At 34.8% G+C, this 21,778-nt stretch overlaps 1 protein-coding gene across 1 annotated transcript in view; it reads left to right on the forward strand.

The window, feature by feature from the left end:
- IFIH1 (interferon induced with helicase C domain 1) overlaps window positions 1-21,778 on the forward strand; it is a 50,605-nt gene that overhangs the window by 20,354 nt on the left and 8,473 nt on the right. Inside the window, exons 4-11 of the mRNA XM_081143444.1 lie at window positions 2,512-2,616; window positions 8,725-8,945; window positions 13,342-13,552; window positions 14,428-14,645; window positions 16,235-16,351; window positions 18,251-18,374; window positions 18,907-19,176; window positions 19,515-19,774. Of these exons, the coding sequence (XP_080999570.1) occupies window positions 2,512-2,616; window positions 8,725-8,945; window positions 13,342-13,552; window positions 14,428-14,645; window positions 16,235-16,351; window positions 18,251-18,374; window positions 18,907-19,176; window positions 19,515-19,774 (1,526 nt within the window). The remainder of the gene's footprint in view (window positions 1-2,511; window positions 2,617-8,724; window positions 8,946-13,341; window positions 13,553-14,427; window positions 14,646-16,234; window positions 16,352-18,250; window positions 18,375-18,906; window positions 19,177-19,514; window positions 19,775-21,778) is intronic.

Consider the following 21,778-nt stretch of genomic DNA (forward strand, 5'->3'; position numbering starts at 1 on the left):
TACATTGCATTCAATAGATCCCCTAAATATTATGCATGTTAGAACAAAGCTTGGGGAAAATCTTAACTTTTACACTTACATGGAGCAGGTTTAAGATTATGGTTTAACTGCTAATTATTAGAAAATAAAATGGAAATCAAATATAATTTCCATTTGGATTACACTTAGTTGGAAACTTAAAGTTACAGTGTTAGATTTTAGATAATATTTGTTAGTATTTCTCAGTATTTTTGGTATTGTTTTCAGTGCTCAGTGCCACATTTAATACAGCAAATGAAAAGCATGTAAAAATTTACTTTTTTGCCTCAAAAATCTTGGTCTGTATTTCTAAGATCGAGAATTATCCTTGCAATGACATTTCCCCCTATCTTATTTTACACCTTGCCTTTTTCTTACAAATCATTTTCTCTTTTCATCAGTACATCTGCCCCAAACACTGTTCTACTTGACAGTTCTATCCCACACTCGCCTCTGAGCTTCTAACAAGGCATACCTCTGGGAATTGCAAAGTGCCATATTTAAAATCTCTCAGTGAGATGTACAGGTTTTCCCGTGTGATCATAAGGGATTCCTCAGATCCGAGTTTTAGAGCTAATCTACAACAACTGATAAGCACAGTATTTTCACATTAGTATATTTATGTTGTGCTAATGTACTTAAACAGTATGTGTGTCCATTGAGAATTTTTCTACAAATTTCTTATTAGCTTTCAAGAAAAATGCCTCAGATACTTTATTGGCATTGGCTGTACTTCCATATTTCCCAAGCTAAATAGGCTTACCCAGGTTACAAGGGGGAGGTCATGGATGTCACAAACGCCCGATGGAATACTAGTCAGCAATAAAAAGGAACAAATTGCTGATACAAACAACAGCATGGATGCATCTCGAACTGCCTACGCTAACTTAAAGCAGCCAAACATAAAGGCTATATATTGCATAAATCTATTTATATGACATTCTGGAAAAGAGAGACATATAGGGACAGAAACCAAGTCAGTGACTGCCAGGGGATAGCAGGAGAGAACTGACTACAACGGGGGTGGGGGGACTTTTAAGACGGAAAAATCTCGATTGTGATGGTGGTGACAAAACTGTAGACGTTTGTCAAAGCCCTCAGACTAAGCACCTAAAAAGAGTCACTTACAGTGTGTAAATTATACCTCAATACACCTGACTTTAAAAATATAACTGAAGTTAAAAATATAACTGGCTAAAGAAAAAGAAGGTACTTGTAGTTTTGGGGAGCTGTAATTGTCTCTTTCCAAGGAAGTTTTATCAATAACATATTATGTGTCTGTTTTTCACCCATTTCTATTTCCAGCCTAAATGTGTGACACCCAGACTAGTTTTCAATGGATAAAGACGACATTAATAGAATTTACTTAGTACTTTTGGCAGCTTTAGCTGAAATAATAGTTATCTAACAATTATAAGTATTATGAAATGTTATTAATTGTAAGAAGAACATTATTAAAAAAAAACTCTTGCCCTAGTAATACACCAAATACTTGAATTTTATTTCATTTTCCAATCATCAGCAATTAAGCTAAAGTGCTAAGATCTGATTGTGTCTAATATTTTTGAATGGTAATCCAGTCCTGTGAGGGGAAAGTGTGCTGGCCTCATTTTATGTAAGAGGAGGCTAGGCATAGAGCAACTGCAGCAGCAAATTTCACAGATGCTTCGGATTCCAAGGCCAACATTTGTAACCATCTTTCATTTATTGTTACCAGTTTAGCAATAGTTCTGATCCTTGAAGACTGGACTGCAAACATTCTTGGAACTAAACTGTAAGGAAGGAAGTCTTCCCTTGAGGGGGAGATTTTCAAAAGGAATTGATGCTGAGTACTAAAAACAGAAAATTGGGATTAACAGGTGAAGGCTGTGCACTTGCCACTCACTTTAACAGTAACCCTTTGACAGAAGCTTAGTTTAATTACAGTAAAAAAATTATTTACGACCTCACATAAGCTCTAGTAACAACAGCAGTGCTGGGTTTTAATTATAGTCTTCCTGAGCAAATTCTCTTTAATATTTTAAAGTTATGTTTGTTACTGAACTGCTATTTTCATAGAGTAAGTCCATGTACTTTATTAATAGTTTTGCTTTATTCATTACCTACCATTTTATGTGAAAATAACTCAATGGTTTCTATATAACACATATTTTTTAAATGACATTGTCAAGCCTAAATCTTTTTGGGACAAAATTCACATGAAGGGGAATGACAAAATCATAAATCCTTACAGATTTGCATTAGCTCTCGTATCGGATGTATGGTACTTTAAGTAGATACATGGATTTGATTCACTACCCAGCAGCTTCTCAGCCATAGTGGAGTTTACAAACGCAGCTTGCCAGAAACTCTTACCTTTTGTGCATAATTATCTGGGTGTGCCTTCCCTGCTTGCACTGAACTGTAAGTACTGTGTGCTGTAGAGGTGTGTAGCTAAAATATGTTTATTCTCAAAAATATTTTTAAAATATTTTAAAATGTTTTCCTTTGCAGAATCAGACACAAGTTTGGCAGAAGGAAGTGTCAACTGCTTAGATGAAAGTCTTGGACATAACAGCAACATGGGCAGTGATTCAGGCACCATGGGAAGTGATTCAGGTACTGCCTAACTGTTGGGTAAACCTTAAAAAGTGTGAAATAAGACTCCATATACTGGAAAGCATGGGGGCTGTTCATACCCTCCCTAATGTATTTATGCAATTAAAGCAATTCTTTTCTACAGTTGAAGGAGTGTTGGAATGTTGCCATTCACTTTCTTTAAAAGTACAACTTACAAAAGTCTTAGAATCCAGCTCTCTAATTTTGATCCAGTACACATCTTTTTGGTCTGGCATATGCCACATTTCATAGAATCATGTTATCTAGTTTATTTATGGAATCTGCTTCAATTAATTTGGCTGTTTTAAATTCTATATATAATTTGGTACATTTATTCCCAAATCCTAATTTTTTATTAAAATACACTTTAAATAAAACTTCAAGAGTTCCTCTTTAACGAAGAACTGGAAATTACATATACATTTAACGAGTTCCATTTTACATAAATATCTCTTACATAGGAGTAGTCTGCAAAATATTTCTGTCACGAAATGAGACCTTTCCTAGGTGTTTTCTAAATTGTTCTCCACATTAGTTGACTATCCCACCAGCAATAAATGAGAATGTCTCAGCACACTTGAGCAGTGCTTCCAGTTATCAGATTTCCTAACTTTTGTTCGTCTGATCAATTTCAGATCACTTCTTTCTGTTCGTGAAATGTGCATTTCCATTATTATTACTGAGCTAAAATGTCAACATCTTTTAAAAATGGGTGATGGCTCCTTGGATGTCTGTTACACACTTTTCTATATTTGTCTTTATGTTTGATGTATATGATCGTTAAAATTAACAGATTACAAACAAAAATGCTTTGCAGTGTGCCCAGCTAAGAAGCAGTAGAAAAATGGCAAGTTAAGAAACAATTACTTTAGTCTTTAATTGTTTTGCAATTGAGTTGTAGTAAATACTTAGAAAATATTGTGTACTTCAGATCACCCTGCATTCTCAGAAGAATTATAGAAATTTAGATCTACAATACATCTAAAGGGTCAAAATAATTTACATAAGGATACTTATCTGCCTTAAAACCTTTCCAAATTGAAGTGTATCACCTCTTTTATTTAAATGTCCAGTCTCTCAATAACACTTCTGAATCCCTTATAACAAACTGGTTTGAGGAAACCCAATTCACCAAGTGTCAGTCATAACATTAACTTTAACTAAAAAGGGTTAATTCATTTTCTGTCCAATTCAGCTAAATTCTTGCCATGTGCTTATTTCTGTGGATTTTGTTTTATTTTTTTTGTGGCTTGTTATACAGTTATTTAATTATAAATTTTAATTACATGCTATTGATTCTAGAATTCAAAATATATTCTAGCTAATATGTAACATTTTGTGGGTAGTTTCAAGCTTCTGGACCTCATCCTAATTTTTGTTTGTCTATGTAAGGGCTTTTCAACAATATTCATTTATTCAATAAATATTTAATGGCTATCCCCTATGTGCAAGGCATTTTGTCTAGTATGAGCTGTTAGCAAATGTAACTGTTTACTGATTTTCAGTCCTCAATGTGGCAGGAAAGACGTGATAAATCTAAATGCAACCTACTTTTAAAAAGCAAATACATTTTCAAAGGCAAATACATGTGAAGACCAACACATTGTCAAAGGGTACCCACTGACGTTTTCGATGGGGTCAGTGCTTAGGAAAAAGAATTGTTTTGCACAAAGGGTAGTAGAATTCTGAAATTATAAAATTATGATATTCCTTTCCCTGAGGTACGTGACATTATAGGATGAAACAGAAATCAATTTTTTAAAGGTTTAGATGAACTGCTAATCGTTAAACACATATTGAATCACTGAAAAGCATTGCAATGTTTGGGATAATATTTTAACCTTTGAGGTTGACATCAAAGGGATGTTCTTCCACATGTCCTCTGTCAGCCTTCAAAGGTTACATATGGGCCATAAGGATCATGGATGTGACCCAATAACCATGACATTATGTTTCTTTGTGAAGTATTATTCCGTAGTAAAAGATAATTAGTGATGCTTTTTAAGTTTAAATATTCTAATTATACTATGGAAGGCATTTTGTTTTCTGTTTCTCATTTTCAGAGCGATATACTGCTTAACACAAAGTAGCAAATTATTTTTGGAATACACACTGACTTGATATGTAGAAAGTGTTTCCTTACTATTTCAAGGTAATACCTATTAATATTTGTCCAGCTGGAATGGCATGTTTTTTGTGGTTACATACTATAGGTAAAGGAGTACTTTTTCAATTTCAAACACATGCAGTGACAGACCTTTTCTCTCCAAGAATAACTCAGCTGTCAAAATCAATGTGAGAATGAAATTTGCCACATGGTGTAGTTCCAATAGAATGTTATTATTTAAGCCCTATTTGATTCCAGTTTTTGACCATTTGTATGGTATAATTTCAAAGGCTTTAATCAGTATTTGTTGTAGAGGAAGGGCACAAAGTAATTCAAAGCCTGTGCATATTTTAAATACCATTTTCATTATTGCATTTAATTGATTTTGTTTTTCAAAGGGAGCCAAAAAGAAACCAACAACAAACAAACAAAACCCAAACATTTTTTTTTTTATAAAGGAAATTGGCTCCTGGCTCATTGACACCAGTCCAGTTCTCTCCTTCTGGTGACAGAAAAGAGAAAATTCTCTTTTTATTGCTTGTGTGGATAAATTCTTCCATCCCTGTGTCAGAGGATGCGATAAGGCAAGAATCAGACTGAATATTTAGCACTCACCCAGCGCTTTTTCTTTGGATGCTACTCTCACAATGAATCCAACTCTAATTTTTTCTGTATTCACTCTGTGCTTCTTTTTTAAACTTGGGGACACCCATTGAGTTTCTTAGACTTGACTCACAAATGTGGAAGATTATTAAACTATCTAATAGCCAGATCTGTTTAGTGGCAGTATAGCACACTAGACTCTGAAGTCCTTGAGGACAGTGACTATATTCTTTTTTTTTCTTTTAATCCTCAGTGCAGGATATTTTTTCCATTGCTTTTCAGAGAGAGTGGAAGGGAGGGAGAGAGAAACATTGATGTGAGAGAGACATCAATTGGCTGCCTCCTGCAAGCACTCTGACCAGGGCTGGGGACTGAGCCTGAGACCAAAGTACTTGCTCTTGGCTGGAATTGAACCGAACCCTTCAGTCCAAGGGCTGATGCTCTAAACATTGAGCGAAACCAGCTAGGGCTAGGACTGTATTCTTGAGAGCACAGGAATATAATAGGCGCCCAGTAAACAGTTACTGCAGAATGAATTAATGGTACATGACTAGTCAAGAAGCAGTGAAATGTCATGACTTTGATTCTAGACATAAAATTGAACACGATAGCCCTTTCAACAGTCTAAGTCTTCTTAAATTTATTAGTATAATATTTATATACATAAGTGATATTGATGTTCTACTCTTTTGACTTAGTTTTAGACTCTTGGGAAAGAGACTTTGGACATTTTTCTAAGATTCTCTTTAAAATTTTTGTTACTCAAGACATTAGTAATAAGCATGAAAAACAAAAGTGGGAAATAATGATTTTAAAAAGTACATTCAGCTATTTATGAGGAAATCAGATTTTTATTATTATTTTTTATATCTATGCAAAAGTGTACCTGAAGTGAAATTAATAAAGAGAATTTGATGATATCTTTTATCAAACTTCCTAGATCAAAGAGCAATTTAGCAAAAGTTAATTTCTAGATGTTGGTGTTAAACACAATTTAAAATACATCTTCCTTTGCAAATACTGTGGCTCTTTTAGAAAAGTTATGTGATAAATGCTCATACTATAGATGGAATATTGAAATTTTTATAATCTATGAAAGCTACTTAAGAAAAGTAATGATATTCTTAAATAACTTTGAATCTCTCATAAATATAATAGAAGATGGATTACTGTAATTGATGTAGAATTCAAACAAGCATGGGAAGAAAACTTGTAAATGTATAGAGTGTCCCCCCAAAAATGTATACACACTTTGAATGATTATAAAGTCAGTGTTTATTAACATACAGTTCATTTTCAAAATTTGAAAGAATCTACAGAAATGAATAATTTTTTTTTGGTCAATGCCTGTTTTCAAATTGATGACTGTTCTGGTCCAGGCACTGCTGATAGGACGAAGCAATGGAATCGCAAACATCAAGAATCATTTCATTCGGTATTTGTGGGCCCTCAATTGGTCAGCTGTTGCCGATTTTGTACCGTAAACTTTATCTTTTATGTATCCCCATAAAAAAAAAGTTTAGTGGCACTTTGAGATAAATTTTTGTTGTTCAGCGCTTAATCTGGCTTCACCCATTATTTGAAGTCAGTTAAACTTGAAAAGGAGCAAAAGTTAAGTGAGTTATTGGCTGTTAAAAGTGTGTATGCATTTTTGGGGACACCCTATGTTTTTAAATGTTGGTGACCTTGAAGGAGTTTTTCCTGAAAATCATATTAGATGAATCAGTAGCGGATCCAATGATAACCTAAATGTACTGCATCTGTGTTTACTCATCCATACACAAGGCAAATTTCCTGTCAGGTTAGTAGATGGCTCTTGCTAAGTGGTATTTGGTGTGAATTTTCCTACCTGCTCAGATGGTACTATCACAACAAGTTAAAACACAGTTAAATAGAATCATCCCTTTGCTGAAATGGAACCATCAGCAACCTTTTTGAAGTTAATGGGATTATGTTAGCTTAGTTCTATTGCGATCATTGATAAGAGAAAGAACACTTACTTCATGTGTAATGAAATACTGATAAGTGCTGTCATTTCATTTTTTATGATTACATAAAGCATAAGTGAGGCTTTTAAATTGATGTAATATTTATTTTACGACATTCCACATGATAAGTTATACATTTTGATATCTTTTTCCCCTGGCTAATATAGATAAATATAGTCACTTCTAAACAAAACATATTTAAATCAAGATATGCTATAATGATTTTATCCATATGTTTATAAAATTCATGTGTGTTAGCACTTACCTTATCAGTATTTTAAATTTAGAAATCTATATTAATTAGAAATATTTTTAATTTATTGTGCTTTGAGTTTCAGGAAACTAGGAATATGTGGAGACATACATATAAGGAAATGATAAAGATCACAATTCAAAACTAAATGGCAAAATTAGTCACAATTCAGTTTAACAGAGTTGTTTTTTGTCATTCAATGAAAACTTACAAATTAAAAGCTAGTATAGGAGGAGTTTTTCCCTTTCTGCATAAATATTGGTTCTGTTTAATCTGCTTGGTTCAAATGCCATAAATGGGATTGGTGTTTTTTTGCCATTTTTAAATACTTGAGATAGACAGATGATAGATAGATGATGATAGATAGATGATAGATGATGATAGATGATAGATAGATAGATGATAGATAGATAGACAGACAGACAGACAGACAGACAGACAGACAGATGATGATAGATAGATAGATAGATAGATAGATGATAGATAGATAGATAGATAGATAGATAGATAGATAGATAGATAGATAGATAGATGATAGATAGATGATAGATAGATTAGATAGATCAATCAGTGTGCAGGCTTTTGGTGTTCAGTTGTCAGAAAAAGTGTTTCAAATGAAGGGAACTAGCATCAGCTGTAATATCTTCTTTGTAATAAAAAGTAAGGGGGGATGCAGAATAAGGAGGACTGGTGGTTCCTCCTTACCCAGTTCTCTTGATCTGTAGGTGGAAGAACTAAGAGAAACATGTAAGGCATTATGGCTCAACAAAGAGATGGAAAGTCTGATGCATTAAGAACTATAACTGCCAATCTTTCACGTTTCTATACTTTGCTCTTGGCTTTGCCCATTCCGTGAAAAGATTCCCGCGTGTTGCCCCCTTTCAAAGGTCCTCTGTCCTATTAATTCACTTCCTCGGCACCCCCACCCCCAGCCTCTTCTGTGACATAGTGCCTGGGTCGTATCCTGCAAATGCAGACACAGCCGATGCCCATTTGGTGCAGAAAATAGAAAAGGGATTGGTTTGGAACATACATGAAAAGCAATTTAAACACAGAGGCCTATGTTCAGTGCGAGGGCTTCCTAGCCATAATCATTTTGTTGCCCATTCCCTTAATTATTTTCCCCCCTTGCTTTTCTTTCTTATAACTTCTTCCAGATGAAGAGAAAGTGGCAGAAAGAGCATCCCCTGAGCCAGAACTGCATCTCAGGCCTTACCAAATGGAAGTTGCCCAACCAGCCTTGGAGGGAAAGAATATTATTATATGCCTCCCTACAGGAAGTGGGAAAACAAGAGTGGCTGTTTACATTGCCAAGGATCACTTGGACAAGAAGAAAAAAGCATCTGAACCGGGAAAAGTTATGGTCCTTGTCAATAAGGTATTCAAATGGCACATAATATAACATTGTCTATTTTCATTTTATTATTTTGAAGCATTTGTATAGTGACATTTGTAACAATAGATCACACAGATTTAGTTTCATTAGGAAAAATATCTATTTATTTTGTCTTAAATCTTTGTTTTTCAAGTTCTAAGTAATATCTTAGTTAATAGCCTTTAAAATGGAATCTTTCTATAAAACCAGATTAAGTCAAATAGCTATAACTTATGTATAAATAGCATATTTACCCACATATTTATTTATTTATTTTTTAAATATATCTTTATTGCTTTCAGAGAGGAAGGGGGGGAGAGAGAGAGTTGAAACACCAATGATGAGGGAGTCGACACTGATGCGCTGCCTCCTGCACCCCTTGACTGGGGATCGAGCCCGCAACCCGGGCATGTGCCCTGATCGGGAATTGAATCTTGATCTCCTGGATCCTAGGTCAATGCTCAACAGCTAAGCCACACCCGGCCGGGCTACCCACATATTCTTTAAGGTTGACTGGTACTAATTTAAGGTATCATTGCATGTGAACAGAAATGAACTCAAAATATCACTGGAATCTAGGATCAAATACTGTCTTCTAGAGTCTCTTTAATAACTGGTTCTTAGTCAAAGGTGGCAAGTGCTCTTTATCCAGAATATATGTTATTTGTTTTAAGATAAAGAGAAAATTAAATTAATATTTGGCTGATTTGTATCAAGTTAAATAGGTAAACAGTTTTCAAATATTTGAGATATATATATATATAAAGTATATATATCATTAAATGCAACTGAGGTCTACTTTAATAATTCATATCTTGGGGCATTTGAAAGCCATCTTCACAAACAGATATAAGTCTCCATTTTAAACAAAGTCTAGTTATTTAAGCTATATTCAGATAAATGAGAGTTTATTAATTTATAAATTTATAAATTGTGGATGGTAATCTCGACCATTTTATTGAGTAAAATTGAGTATACTTTTCCATGACCAGAAAGTCTTTTTCCCCATTACTTATGATAACTAGATTCCTAGTTATTTCTTCACAGGAAATGTAGTAATAGACTATGCAACTTTCTTGTATCTTTTGTATTTTCATTATAAAAGTTTAGTTGCAACCTGCTTTTCAATACTAAAGAAACATACTCATAACCCATGATCTGAGTGATTTCCGTCACGTAATTCCAAATGCATTTTAAATGTATATGCGCTAAGCCAAAAGACCTCTCCTTTGTACTGTATGCACATTATTAAAACAGTTTTATTTCTTTTGTGGTAATGGTGATACATTAAAATTTTCATATAGCTTTTCATATATTCTCTTTATTAAGGATATTATCTCTTGGAATACAACAAATTTAGGTGTTTGATCTTGGACAAAGTACTAACTTCTCTCACTTTAGTTTCCTCATCTATAAAAGGAATTAAGATAATACTACTCTGTATAGTTGGTAGTTGCTGTAACCTAAAAAGCCTAAGTTCATTTGAAAAAGCTGTTTAACTATACCTCTTAAGTTTTGTTTGTGCAGTTAATTTTTGAGCCTAAATACAATTACTTATGTTCATTTCTTCATATCATTATGCTAATTGATCATTTCAAGTCTTGTGTTTTTGAATGCATCTAGTGCATCTTTCTGTAATAATTACTTGTCCTCTCAGTGCTAAGTTCTTGTCACAAATCTTTCATCCCACTGGACCTAGGTAATTCTTGTGAATTCAAGTTTGCAGCCATGTTTAAATGTTAAATTATCCTCATCAATTATTCATATCAATTGCACTGTTATGTAAAATAAGAATGTGAATCTAACTTCTGATCTGCTTCCCTACTGTTTTTCCCTAAGAATTACTAGAAATTCCTCCATTAGTTCTTCCATCTATGTCATAATTTTTTTCCATTATTATCCCATTTCTTTGAATTTTAATGTAATTTCAGCTTTAATTCTTTTTTATTGAGTCAGGAAATCTGTGACCCAGTAAGTCAACTTAACCTACATTCTGTTTTTGGCCCACAAACAAGATATTATAACCCTTGATCTAGAAAGGAAAATTCCTGTTCCCTAATACCATTTACTTTCATCTCCCTTTCTCCATCCTTTCCAAAGTTATCGCCTTCAAATGCAGGGAGAAACGAAAACACCACCTGTGTTTCCAGACTTTCTATTTCCTATCTAGGGCTTCCACATCATGAGAGATAAATCCCAGGTTCCTTCAGATGCTGTGATGCAGCCCCATATGATTCAGCAGAAGTGGGTAGCAGTTGGGTTTGATTAGTCTTGGCAAGCACTCTGTCACATCTCAGGAAAAGGCTCCAAAAGGACCACACACCTCCCAATTAGCCATGTCAGACTTGCATCTGGCTTTCTCTTGTCCTTCAACAGGAAGTCAGTGCCACCCAGAGTGAGTATCAGGATTTCCAGCACCTGCTACCTCCTATGACAGCTTCTTTTTGTTTTGTAGAATAGCTGCTGATTCTTTGACTCACCCTTTATGGACAGAACTTCAGGTCCCTATGTCACTTCGTGGAATAAAGATTCTTAAATCACTCGGTAGCATGAGGGTATTTAAAGACAAATGAAATGCAGATCCTGTCCCCAAGGAATCTAGTATAGGAAATGAAAGATGTGTATTAATAATTTAATAATACTGTATTGTATTTTACATTGTCTCGGTAAAACCACATGGCTATTCTTTGAAGTAACCATAATTATCCCCTTTTCACCCATTTGAAAACTGAGGCTCAGAGGTTTTCATTAGCCTGTCAGGTGTCATCCAGCCAATAATCAGCAGAACTGAGACTAGAACCCTTTTGTTCTGAAGTCAACTTCTCCCTTTCCACCATACTCACTGCTAGAATAAAAAGATGGGTGAAATATCAGGGAAGTTTTTTCTGAATACCAGCAATATGTCAGCTTCTGTTTCACTTAGTTATTCACAATAGCCCCACCATAGGCTAACATTTCCTCATTTTATTATATATGGAAATTGAGATGATCAAGTAACTTGTCCAAGGTGACACAATAGCAAGTAGCTTCAGTGGTTGTTTTCAGAGATGGCTTTCTTTCCTCTGGATTGTGCTCTCTTCCCACTAAATTTAATTCTCACTCTCTTCCACAGAATACTTCCTTCTTAGATTATCACCTCTGTCCTGTATAAGTGAAATGAAAAAAATAATTTGACTCCTGAAGAATGACGTTGAACTGCATGGATCCACTTATACACAGAATTTTCCCCCCATAAATACCGTAGATGTATTTCTCTTTCTTATGATTTTCTTATTAACATTTCCTTTTCTTTAGCTTACTTTATCATAAGAATACAGCCACTCCTTAGACAGAGGAGCGGGTCCAGGGTTGACTCTGGAGGTTGTGGTCTTAAAGAGGGAGACCATCTTCCAGCTTCTTGCCTGCAAAGATGAGCCTCTGCTGGCCAGGCCAGGGGTGCCTTCTTTATCCTGGCCCTGGCCCAGATGTTATCCATGGCATCTCTGGGTTTCACCTTCATGTTGATGGTCTTGCAGGTCAGGGTCTTCAGAAGATTTGCATGTTGACGTGTTTGTGAATGCGAAGATGCTGTAAATTGTCAATCAGGTCAAATCACCTCAAGGCCAACACACTCTCACTAGATAATGCCAGTTGTCTCTTGAGTTTCATCTCTTTGGCCAAAGCTCTTGGTGGTTCTGTTCTTTCTCAGCCTCCGAAGCTGTTCCAGTGGTCCATTCCCCCCCTCACCCACTCTCCTAGGCGATGCCTCACCTTCTCACTTTTTCCTCCCTGTTCAATTCCTCAGGCACGTTGCCTCTGACCTGATCCCAAAACAACCAACAGTAATAAATCATCCCTAAATGTAACACAACTCACCAGGGTCTTGTGAACTGTTATACTAAATTTAAAATACTCTCCTTGGTGTTCACAGCCCCTTTTAGCCTCTTCTCTATCAATTCAAAAGTTATTTTTTATCCAGCCTTAGTTTCAATTGATCTCTTCGCTGACCCATGGCTTACAAGGTTAAAATTCCTCCTAAACCCTTCTTTCGAGCAGTCGGTTACATCTTCCTCTTTGCTGTCACTTTGAATGTGTTTCCTTGGGAGAATTATTAGATGGTGTTGTACTAATTTGTTTTGTTTTGAGTCTTAGTCTGTGCGCTCAGCTAGACTGAGTTCCTGAAAGTTGGGAACCGTATCTTAAATATCATTGTGTCCCAGACACAAGGTCTGCACCTAATAGGCATTCAATAAGTGCTTACTGACAGGTGAATAAGTGGAATGGTGGCTAGGTTGTCATGCCTAATTAACTGATCATGTAAACACCTTTGTTAATGCTTGACACTTAGTAGGCCTTTGATCGATACCCGTTTTGCTCTGACGATGCTCTCTCTCTCTTTTTACTTTTGGCATTTTTAAAGGTCCCATTAGTTGAACAGCTCTTCCGTAAAGAGTTTCAACCATTTTTGAAGAAATGGTATTGCGTTACGAGATTAAGTGGCGATACCCAATTGAAAATATCATTTCCCAAATTTGTCAAATCCTATGATGTTATTATCAGTACAGCTCAAATCCTTGAAAATTCCCTTTTAAACTCGGAAAAAGGAGAAGATGATGGTGTTCAGTTTTCAGGTTGGTTGAAGTGTTTCTTCTTGAAAAAATTAATTACTATTAATTAGTATTAATATTAATGATAGTAATAGAGACTATGTAAATGTGGATTTTAAAAGATTAACTTTGGTTTATGTTGTCCTTTATTGTTTAAGTTTTCATTAAAACCCTTTTACTTCTTTGGGGAAGAACAAACAAAAAATTTAAAAAGTTTTTAAGTAGATCACTGTTCTGCATAAGAATATCATTACTACATCAAACAATCACTAGATTTTCCACTTACTTCTTAGTTCTAGGTACTGACAAGTTCTTTTTATATGCTACTGTATCCTGTTAGATCTGCTTTCTGCTCCATAGGACAAATAGACAATCTTTTCTATGTTGTGAGTTATTAGAAGAGAAGGTAGAAGAGAGGAAGGGAAATAAGTACAAATAAGCAAAATAATTAAATGCAATGTTAAAACATGCCAAAATTTCCCTCTTTAAGTAGTGTAGTTTTTTCTGATATAATAAATGTAAAATTCACCCACTTAAAATTAAACATTATAGTAAAGAACAAAAGTGTAATCTTGAGAATTTTGGGCAATCCGCCTGGGTTTGAATTCCATCCCATACACTCTTTAGGTCTATGAACTTTTCAAAACTCACCGGTTAAATAGGGATAATATCTAACAAGGATAGTTTCACAATTCATATACATAAACTTTTGTAAGTACAGGTGATTAGAATAGTCTTAAAAAGTGAAAGAGGGCAGTGCCAGTATTCCGCCCAGGAAAAGACATCCCCACAGCAGCTCAGTTTAGTAGCTTAAAGATACTTGTGGGGGTGGTGGGGGTGGTTTTTCTTCACTGCACCTTGCTGTCAGGACAAATGAACCTTTTGAATTTTCTTTTAAGACTTTTCCCTCATCATCATTGATGAATGCCATCACACCAACAAAGAAGCAGTCTATAATAACATCATGAGGCGTTATTTGAAACAGAAGTTGAAAAACAATAAGCTCAAGAAAGAAAACAAACCAGTGATTCCTCTACCACAGATACTGGGGCTAACAGCTTCACCAGGCGTTGGAGGAGCCACCAAGCAAGCCAAAGCTGAAGAACATATTTTAAAAGTAAGTCGTTAACTTTATGCATAAAAATGAAAACCAAAGTTAAAAAAAATACCAGTGTTCTTGGGCTTTTTTCTTTTCTTTTTTTAAATATATCTTAATTGATTTCAGAGAGAGAAAGAGAGATGGGGAAAGAGAGATGGAAACATCAATGATGAGAGAGCCATTGATCAGCTGCCTCCTGCACGCCCCCGACTGGGGATTGAGCCCGCAACCCGGGCATGTGCCCTGACCGGGAATCGAACCGTGACCTCCTGGGTCCTGGGTGGACGCTCAACCGCTGAGCCACACCCGGCTGGGCAGTGTTTTGGGGCTTTTTAAGTAAGGCCAGGTTCAAGTTCGATCAAGTACGTTAAAGAAGGTATTCTAGGATCATCAGTTAAGTGAAGTCTATTTGCTTTAGTTAAAGTAAGTATATTTAATTTTCTACAGAACAGTAAATTGCCTTAATAAACAACTATGACAGAACAAATCACAAAGATTATGGAAAGCTGATATAATTAATGAAAAGTGCAGGTAAATTAAATACCTTCTTTAAGTATCTCCTCCTATTGTAAAAGTTAATGATGTATTGCTTGGCTGAGATCACGGTTCGACTCCAGGTCGGGCACATGCCCGGGTTGCGGGCTCCATCCCCAGTCGGTGGGCGTGCAGGAGGCAGCGGATCAACGACTCTCTCACCACTGATGTTTCTATCTCTCTCCCTATCCCTTCCTCTCTCTGAAATTAATAAAAAGATACATTAAAAAAAGTTCATGTATTTGATATTGAGATATGCATAAAACTACGAACATTTCTAATTTTCATACTCAATGAATTTCAAAATTGTGTATTTTCTCCTACCTTTTTTGTTCTCTGTGATTCTCAGATTCAGAGAGATTCAAATTAAATGGGAAAATGGGGATATGTAATTCTGTAATTAAAATGTATTACTTATCAGCTGTCCCCAAATGGTAACAGCACATAAAGTGCTGTTGTTGATCTCAAGTGCTAAATAAATTCAGGGTACCCCAAGAGGTGTTTTGGTATCAAGGCAATTGCATTTGTATTTTAAGTTCCTTATTTTAAGTTGAATTGAGTAACAATCATGTAGATAGAGGTACATTAACTGGCTCCAAGATATATTTTATTACTGGGATTAAGGACAAATTCTAATCTAGATCCAGGCACATGGGCTTCAGCTGCTCCTAGCTTCCCACTGTGTAGAAGAGAATGATAATATGATCCATGGATGTCAAAATGACCTTTAAAATGCCTCATGTAATATGGTTTTCTCATTAACATTCTCTACTGATCTCTGCAAGTTGCTGTACTCTTTCCATGTGAGCTTTTCCAGCTAGAAAATAGAATGTAAGGAATGAAAATAAATACTCTTTTCTGGAATTATCCACCAACTTGATTTAGAAGCTTCTTTTTACTCTATCAGGACAAATGTTACTGGTTATTGGTTCATCAGATCCACAGTAAAGCAATACTAAAAATGCTATACTTAGCAAGTAATGCTATCTATTTCTTACATGAAAAAAATCTACATTGAATCAATTGAAAGGGAAACCTAATTATTTAAATATTTAAAAATGTCTCTTTTCCAGATATGTGCCAATCTTGATGCATTTACTATTAAAACTGTGAAAGAAAACATCGGTCAACTTAAAAACCAAATAAAGGAGCCTTGCAAAAAGTTTGTAATTGCAGATGACACCAGAAAAGTATGTGCTAAAAATGTCATGTTTAATTGATTGCTGATACCATACTCAATTGAAAGATGCAAAGATTGTTTTATATTGGCCATCTGAATAATATTATTTTAAATTTTTAGTAGTTTCATACTTGTTTATTGATGTTAGGCCATAAAATGTGCTGTGAATTGTATCTTCCATCTTTCTTTTAGTTTTCCAGTTTGTATGAGAGTAGCTCAGTAATTGATTGAATGCATTGACTACATATGAGCCATCCTGGGGTGAGGGTGGGGAAGGTAACATAGCTAACCCAGAGGGATTATACCATAGTTGTTTGTTTTAATTTATTTTATTTTATTTTATTTTATTTTATTTTATTTTATTTTATATTTTATTTTATTTTATTTTATTTTATTTTACTTTACTTCACTTTACTTTTTACTTTACTTTACTTTACTTTACTTTTTACTTTTTACTTTTTACTTTTTCTTGGTGAATTCCAAGATTGGTTTTCTGATATTCCACAGAACTATTTTGTTGCTATCAGATTACGGTTGGCTGGCAATGATAATGGAAATCCTACTAATTTGCATATTTACTTTCTTAAGAAAACACTGACGTGGTAAAGAAATGAAATACTTACTTTAATGGTGCTTTTGAGATGACTATTTTCACTGATAATAAACACCAACTGATACTCAGTTGGATTTCATGACCAGTACATATGTCAGTACTTTCTTTTGTAGCATATAAAGCATGATAACTTTTAGCTATATGTACTTATAATAAGTGTAATTATTGAAAATATACCTCATAAGGATATTAGGATTAAGTAGTATGAAATATGCATAATAAATAATATTGTGTTTGAAATGTAGTAGGCACTAAACCAATGTTAATGACCATCCACCATAGGTCAGTTTTGTTTTGGGTGGTTTTTTTTAGTTCTGGAAGAGTACTTATCTACTCCAGCTGAACTAGCACATTTGATATACTTTATTTCTCTTCACTTTTGTTATTTACTCAGTTTTACTTGATAAGTTTAAATGCCCATGTCTACTTATAATCATTAATAAACCAACATTCTTAGGATATTTTATTTTATTTCGTTTTATTTTTTTGCAGGGAAGTGGGATTAAATTGCTGGAGATATATATACATATATATATGTCATATATATATGACATACATATATGTTTAAAAATCTGCCACCTTACTCTTTAACTTAACTTTTAGTATACTTTTTAATGAAGTATAACACATATAAGAAAGTACAAATGTTAAGTGTATAATATAGATTGCTGAATTTTCATAAACAGTACACACATGTGTAACCAAAATCCAAATCAAGACACATTTGAATAGCCCCAGACACTCCTCATTCCCCCTTCCAGTCACCATACCCGGAAAGATAACTACTATCTTGACTTCTGACACCAAAGATGGATTTTGACTGATTTCGAACTTTATATGAATGAAATCATACAGTATGCCCTTTTCTGTGTCTAGCTTTTTCTAAGACTCTCTTCACTTTTAATTCTGGTATAATGCTGAAACCAGTTCTTCAAAGAGGAATATTTCTTAAATTAGATTGCAGGTTTTCTAAATAAAGTGGCATCGCTTTAATGTTTTTAAAAATTAGCATCCAAGGTTATCATTTATTAATTTTCTTTTGTAAAATTTTTAAACTGGAAATGTCAGAAGTGGTACAGGGTGTTAGTGTGGATGCGTCTTGAGGATAGAGACTCTTAAAAGAAAAACCGATAAAAAAATAAATGTATAAATAGGTGATCAGAGATTAACTTATTACTTTGCTTAGACAAGAATTCTGAGTCAAATACATTATAACATGGAAATTATTTTCACAAAGATAATGTTATTCCTTTAACAATATAAACATGTAAGAATAAGTGTGTAACTTATTTTTAGGATCCATTTAAAGACAGACTTCTGGAAATAATGACAAAGATTCAAACTTTTTGCCAAATGAATACAATGTCAGATTTTGGAACTCAGTCCTATGAACAATGGGCCATTAAAATGGAAAAAAAAGGTAATTGGTGTTTTGACTTAATGCTTAATACATCCCATGTTTATGCCAAGATTTCAGATGACTGCATCACATATTTCCAAGCAAAGTAAAAGCAAATGGAATTTCTGTGTTCTAAGTAGGACAAAGATAAACATTTTCTAATGCCTCATCTAAGGAAGGAGGCACCAATTAATTGTTTATTTTTATCACCAGAGTCTTTCAATTATTGTGAATTTAAAATATTAAGATAAATATTAACAGCTCTGTCTCCAGTTGTAAACTCAACTAATACTTTTTTTAAGCCATTCCTCTGACTAGGCGTGGGTCAGGTATGTGTTCTTGCTGGTGCAGAACTCAAGCAGCAAGTCTAGGAGTTGGAAAACTTGCCCCCTGTTAGAAGTCACGGCACATTTTGAGTCTTGCTTGCTCACTTCACAAACAAAGGGAAACCTATTTTAGAGTCAGTATTATAAACATATTCAAGTCCACAGCACAGTATTAAGTGTGTGTGTGTGTGATCATTATTTCATGCTACATAATATGTTTTTCACAGCTGCAAAAGAAGGAAATCGCAAAGACCGTCTTTGTGCAGAACATTTGAGGAAGTACAATGAGGCCCTGCAAATTAATGACACGATCCGAATGATCGATGCCTATAACCACCTTGAAACCTTCTATAATGATGAGAAAGAAAAGAAGTTTGCAGTCCTATATGACAGTGATGAGAGTGGGGACGATGGTGATGAAGGTGAAGATGAAGATGAAGGAAAGAAACCTTTGAAACTGGATGATACAGATACATTCCTCATGGCTTTATTTTTTGGTAAGAATCAATGTGACATTTATTGCATGGTCTCGTGCATTTACCTCTTTGGCATGAACTACTGCTTTTCAAGAGCTCTCCAAAAGTCCCTCTTAAAATATTTCATTTTGAAAGAAGAAATCCCACTCATATTTGGGCTATTTCTAATTGATATGAGCAGAGTGGCCATGAATTTGTATGATCATAATCAATCATTTGGTTATTTATTAAGTAGCCTGATTCTTAGATATAGATAAAAGGTTAGCTATAGTTGAACTACATCTCATTGCAGCATTACATTAAATCTTCCACTGTAACTATTCATATATTTTACTAATTTAAACTAATTATTTTTAAAGATAACAAGGATATGTTGAAGAAACTGGCTGAAAACCCAGAATATGAACATGAAAAGCTGACCAAATTAAGAAATACCATAATGGAACAATATTCAAGGACTGCAGGAACAGCAAGAGGAATAATTTTCACAAAAACACGACAGAGTGCATATGCCCTTTCCCAGTGGATTATTGAAAATGAAAAATTTGCAGAAGTAGGGGTCAAAGCCCATCATCTGATTGGAGCTGGACACAGCAGTGAGTTCAAGCCCATGACACAGGTATAAATATCTTTTGGGATTGCTATTCTTATGCTGTTACTACTCTTCACAAATTAGTTGTCTTTGTTTCATCTATTCTCTCGCCACCCCACAAATAACATTATGGAATGAAGCATTTGTTCTTGAAGTAAACTGTGAGTTTAATAGCAATCTAATCTCTGGTATTCAATAGGCTAAGCATTGTCCTAAGAGTCATTTTCTTCACATACTTGAAGGAACTTTCTAAAGTGAGTTTCCTTTGCAAAAATGATTGACATTTAAACTTAGAAACAAAATATCAAAATGGTTACAATATCATTATCAAGTGGAAAAATCCAATCTCCTCAAACATATGTGCATTATAATTAGAACTATGTAAAATATGTTTGCATAGGATGAGATCTGCAAGGGAACTTGGAAAAATTAAGACATTTTATGTGTTAGAGATTTGGGATTATGAGAGCTTTTCCTTTTTAAGTTTTTTTTGTTTTGTTTTGTTTTGTTGTCATTTCATTATACTACTTATCATGTGCACAGTAAAAAACACTTGGGAGAGCAAAAGGCGCTTGTAGACATTACAAGCAAGCGGCTTGTTAGAATAAAATGTTCTACTGAAGGCATATTCATCCCGAGTCTTGCTGGACAATGACAGAATACTTCAATTCTGACATGGCCATCGCCATTTGGTCCAGTGGAGCAAATTAAACTTGTTTTAGTGTTTGCTGAAAAGAAATAGTTCTTGAAATTGTCCACTGTAACTCTCAAAATACTCTCTACATGTACTCATGTTAAAGTTGCCTCTCACATTTATGCCAGAAAGCACTGTTGTTCAGGGTAAGGCATTTGCTTCCTGCCTTGTGATGCGAGCTAGTTTAGTGAATGTTTCTCTTTTTGCCCTGGATTCTAGGAATCTCACAGGAAAAACAAGTTTAAACTCACAGCCTCTGTGCTAATTCTTACAAGTAATGCATCTATATTCCTTCACTTTTGACCCTGTTTTTAAGTTTCCATTATATCAGCTTTAGTATTAAGACTTTGATTGTATAGGCCTCAGTTCCTCTTTGAAAAAAGAAAAAGGTGAGGCACAAACGGAAAGTATGTTTTCCAGCTGCTTTTTGCTACTTATTCTTCTTGGATTTAGGGGCTGCATCTAACCTGGAACACCCCCCCCTTTTTTTACCCCCCCCAGCCTCTCCTTGTAAACTGAGTTGGACTTACCGGGAGAGGAGCTGCCTAACTCTTGATGTGGTTTGAGGGTCTAACACTGTCTGAAATTCTTTCTATTAAGTTACTCCTTTTTGAATTAAGGCACTGATGCCTTCTGTTAAAATCCGAGGACATGTAAGTTTTTATCAGCAGACATGAGTGCTAGGGGGAGAAATGATCAGAGAAGACTGGAGAGGGAGATTTCTGCAGGATTCTGCAGCAGTTTGGAGCCAAATAAAGGCACATGCTGCCTCTGAGAAGAAAGGAAGGGGATGGGAGAACACACTGTTGGTCTGACATGTTTATTTTTGTTTAAAGTATGGGGGCAAAAGATAGTGTGAATGTGCACCAAAGGCAAACTGGACCAACAGCTTTGATGAGAGTGATTATGCAGATAAAGCTCTGCTGGCCATATGGGGCTAGGTTTAAGCTCACCCATTCCTCTGATGCAAGGGCCAGAGAGCATATTTAATTTCTTTACTTACATTAACTTTCAGAATTCAGATTTTTTTCATTTAAATATCATTTTTAAATTATGTTTTTCATAACTCGTTCTTTCATTTTTATTTGTATCATCCCTTTGAACAGATAATATATTTACCTCTGAAAATTAATAAGGCACAGGGCCCACCACTAACCTCCAGTTTTCTAGCTCCCCCTCCTGCAGGCAGCCAATGTTTTTAGTTTCTCAGGTGTCCTTCCAGGAATATTCCATACATTTCTTGCTTAAATGACTCCTTTTTAAAAAAAATTTTGTCTTTATTGTTGAAAGTAGTACAGATGTCCCCTCCCCCCCTACTCATCCACTCCATCCTGCAA

Source organism: Miniopterus schreibersii (genome assembly GCF_964146895.1).
Source record: "Miniopterus schreibersii genome assembly, chromosome: 7".
In the NCBI taxonomy this organism is placed as follows: Eukaryota; Metazoa; Chordata; class Mammalia; order Chiroptera; family Miniopteridae; genus Miniopterus; species Miniopterus schreibersii.